Source organism: Stegostoma tigrinum, chromosome 3 (genome assembly GCF_030684315.1).
Source record: "Stegostoma tigrinum isolate sSteTig4 chromosome 3, sSteTig4.hap1, whole genome shotgun sequence".
NCBI lineage: Eukaryota > Metazoa > Chordata > Chondrichthyes > Orectolobiformes > Stegostomatidae > Stegostoma > Stegostoma tigrinum.
The window spans coordinates 128,390,322-128,394,692 of NC_081356.1; the positions used below are offsets into that span (position 1 = coordinate 128,390,322).

General features: G+C 52.1%; 1 protein-coding gene across 1 annotated transcript; it reads right to left on the reverse strand.

The window, feature by feature from the left end:
* Window positions 1-1,100: 1,100 nt before the first annotated feature.
* Window positions 1,101-3,346, reverse strand: adra2c (adrenoceptor alpha 2C). The gene has a single exon (XM_048525046.2). The coding sequence runs from the start codon at window positions 2,485-2,487 to the stop codon at window positions 1,225-1,227; it is 1,263 nt and encodes a 420-aa protein (XP_048381003.1). The 5' UTR covers window positions 2,488-3,346; the 3' UTR covers window positions 1,101-1,224.
* Between the last annotated feature and the right edge of the window lie 1,025 nt (window positions 3,347-4,371).

Sequence of the window (4,371 nt, forward strand, 5' to 3'; positions counted from 1 at the left end):
TGGGAGTTAAATCGAGGCAGACTCAGAGTTAGCTCCACCAATCACCATGCCTGTTCCAACACAAATTTAACAATAGGATGGCCAAATATGCAGGCATCAGCTAAAGCTGTAAGATATACCAGAGCATTTCTCTCACAACTGCAGCTAACAGATGGGAAGCGATTACAACAGAATATGGTGGCTCTTCTGGTTTTGCAAGAAAAAAAACAGAACTCTACCGGGGATTATTTTACATTCATGAGCTGCAAATGGGAAGAATTAATGAAATTGAGCGTCGAGATTTAGTCAGAAAACGAAACAAAATATTGGAAGCTCAGAGGAGGAAACCCTGGGTTAACATAGCGCTGCACAGCAAACTTCTGACCACAGAATTGCCTTTTTTTATTACAGATTTTTGTTTTCGCTCCAGATCACATACAAATTGTTGAATTCAAATCTGATGGTTAGGTGAAGGTGCAACCTCTCACAAAGAATCCAGTGATGACGATCAACAAGAAAAATTAAATCAATCCACATATTTGATGATAAAAAATTTAAACAGTGTCATGTTGCCGGGCATGATTTTGAACAGGGGAAGGAAGAAAGCCAAATATTACATATTGTAACTGCGAAACACATTGGCACAAGAAAATATCAGAACTAAATGTTAGTTAGAATTTAACTCTTTCACATTTGGCTGGTTGGATTACATATAAAGTTGAACAATCATCATATATAATCAAACCAAACAATCAGTATTTAGACATATATATAGAGATGGAATATGCTCCATCTGTACATATATATTTATATGACACAGTTTGCAAATCAGAGTGATGCTTGGGTTCAATTCCAGCACCAGCTGAGGTTTACTAGGCAGGACTCTCCTTCTCAATGTCTCCCCTGGCCTGAGGCTTGGTGACCACAGTATTAAACCACTGCCAGTAAAAATAACGAGGATTCAGAAGATCTCCTCAACTGACTCTATTAGCTGGCTAGCCACAGTCAGTGTACAGAGTGGAATTCCCGTTGGGCAGAGAACAAACCACAACCAGTCTTCTCTCTCTCTCCCATGTGAGAGTGAGCCCTGTGATTTGGTAGGACATGGTGACTTCAACTTTTATGACACATGCATTTTCCGACATCCACACATAACAGCATATAGATTACATACATGTTCAGACCCAGAGACTGGGGACAGCAGTTTGAAGAATGGGGGAGAGGGGGATGAGGAGAGAGGCTGAACTAGAATGTCCTTTTCTTGGGTTTGAAGAGGACTTTGTGGAAAGCTCTCCTGAAGTCCTGGTTGAAGATGGTGTAGATGACAGGGTTGAGGGAGCTGTTGCAGTAACCAATCCAGAAAAAGAACTTGAAGAGGGTCTCTGGGATCTCGCACAGCTCCCGGCAGATACCGTACAGGCTGTAGCTGAAGAAGAACGGGAGCCAGCACAGCACGAAGACCCCCATGACCACGGCCAGCACGAAGGTGAAGCGTTTCTCTCTGGCCTGGGAGGCCTTGCTCCTGGACATCCGGCTGCCTCGCCGCGTCCGCCGGGTGGAGAAGACATCGAAGGAGCGGCTGCTGGAGCGGGACAGGCGCTGGCGGCTCAGGCCCGAGTCTTTCTTGGAAGCCTCCTTCCTGGAAGGGGGGGTCTTGGAAGCGGAGCTGTCCTCGGGCTCGGCGGCCGAGCAGTAGTGGCCGTTCTGGCGCTCTCCCGCTGCAGCCCCGCCGCTGCTGCCGGTGGCGGCACTCCCTCCGTCCCCTTGCTGCTTGAGGGAGGCGGCCCGGCTGGGGACCTCCTCGGTCTGCGAGGAGCCATCCGGGCCGTTTCTCTTCACCGACAGGCTCCGGGTCCGGTGCTTGGCCACTCGGTAGATGCGGAGGTAGACCAGGAGCATGATGAGGCAGGGGGCGAAGAAAGACGCGCCGCACGACAGCAGGATGTACCAGGTGTCGTCGTTGATGCGGCAGGAGGGTCGGAGCTGGTCCTCCACTGGCCGGGAGGTGGAGATCAGGGGAGGGAAGGAGATGATGGCCGAGATGAGCCAGACGGTGACGATGGCCGCCTTGATCCTGCCAGGCGTCCTCTTGAGGTTGTACTCTACCGCCTTGACTATGGACCAGTACCGGTCCAGGCTGATGGCACACAGGTGTACGATGGACGAGGTGCAGAACAAGACGTCCAGAGCCAGGTAAATATCGCACCAGACCGACCCGAAGTACCAGTAGCCCATCAGCTCGTTGGCCAGCGAGAAGGGCATTACCAACGCGGCCACCAGGATGTCCGCGCTGGCCAGCGACACCAGGAACAGGTTCTGGGGTGCCCTGAGAGCCCGGCTCGTCAACACCGCGATCACCACCAGCGTGTTGCCCGCGATCGTGAACAGGATCAGGAAGCCCACCAGAGCCGACAAGCCGGCCACAGCCCCTGCCGAGTACTGGCCAGCCCCTCCTCCGGCCTCCGGCCACTGGGAGGCATTGAAGGCGCTGGCGTTGACCGCCCCCATCTCCGTGTCTCACAGCTCGCAGGGCAAGAGACGGGCAAGCGCGCACGGCCCCGGGCCAAAGGCGGGGTGGCCTTCACCTCCCCTTCTCCTCATGGCTCTGGATCCAGTTCCCAAAGTGTCATCCCGCTCCTCTTCCCCTCTCTCTCTGAAGAGTTGGATTGCAGCCCCGAACAAACACTCTCTCTCTGTCTCCCTCTCTGTCTCCCTCTCTCTCCGTCTGTCTCTCTCTCTGTCTGTGTCTCTCTGTCTCTGTCTCTCTCTCTGACTGTCTCTGTCTGTCTCTCTCTGTCTCCCTCTCTGTCTGTGTCTCTGTCTCTCTCTCTCTGTATGTCTCTCTGATTCCCTTCTCTCTGTCTCTGACTGTCTCTGTGTGCCTCTCTCTGTCTCTGTCTGTCTCTCTCTGTCTCCCTCTCTCTCTGTCTCTGTGTGTCTCTCTCTGTCTCTGACTGTCTCTGTGTGTGTGTCTCTCCCTCTCTGTCTCTCTCTCTGTCTCTCTCTCTCTGACTCTGTCTCTCTCTACCTATCTCCACTTTTTATGCTTCTCTGCTTTCCTTCCCCCCCTCCCCCTTGGTAACTGCATGCATTGATAAATACATTACCCCTACTCTCAGGGGACAAAACCGGTTGTGCTAGGTCAGGAGGAGGACACATCCTGCAATCCCCAGCAGATCCATTGGCGAAATCCGCTCCAGATCACTTAAATCCCGCGGTCATCTCGTTTAAACTGTGTGGATGGATGGTGGAGTGGGGTGGTTGGGGGTGGGTTGGTCTCCAGCCCCTTTAGGTACAGCCCACGTTGTTTGTCTCTGGTACCTTCACTCACTCACACACTCACAGACTGAGCCCTTCCCTCTGGAACTCCAGGTTGTCCCAGAGAGCGACTCGATCTCCCTCCCACCCACCATGCCCCCCTCTCTCCAATCGGACCGCGTCTCTGCCTATTACCTTCTTCCAACTGGTCAGACACTCTGCCCATCACTCGTTTTCCCCCTTCACAACTTCCAACCCACCAATGGTCCTCCTCCCCCATCCTCCAACCATCCACAACTCCACCCGCGATCAATCAGTTCGTATCAAACAGGGATCCCTTCCACACTCACCCCCTCCCCCAACACACATCACCCTAACATAATCAGTATCTAAGTTACAGATGCACAACTGCCCCCCGCCCCCTCCCAATGGCTCACTTGTCCAAGCCGTAACACACAGCTGAATGTCAGCAACCCTTTATCTTGGCGATGACAAGTTGCAAAGCGGGTTTCTTATCATTTGGGGCTTTTTAAAATGGTTTTTGGATGTGAGGTTGGACCCCTGGGTGGGCGTGTGTGTGTGTGTGTGTGTGTGCAGAGGGGACCTGGTGGGAGAGTAAATGCAGCAAATGTATAAACCAGCACCATACCTTGCCACACCCCCCCCCCCCCAAAAAAAAATAAGTTTACCTCGATGTCTTTCTGAGAATCAGGCTTCCGTGCATCGTGTGCTGTGTCTTTAATGCAACGATTTACAGGTCGGTCCACTTCTTAGGCGCGGGTCCTGTTGTGCATGCAACTAAGTGTACAGTCTGCTCCCGCTGGGAGAACTGGAGCTCTCTCTCTCTCGCCCTGCTCCAACGGTCTGTTGTTTTCGCCAAATATTGCTATGATTTTTTAACTGGAATTTCAGTTTCCATCAGCAAGAGAACAAAGACTTGATTGGGAAGCACGCGGGTAACACGAACGCGCCAGCTGAATCGGCTATGATACAATGTCATGCTCTATTTTATTTGATACTTTCCAGTGAAAGGATGGGATGGAGGGGGGCGCGGAATTGAGGATTTATCGTGCAGAAGAAGAGTTCAGGGTGAACCGAGACACCAGCACGAATGGGGATGCAGTGAGTGTTGAG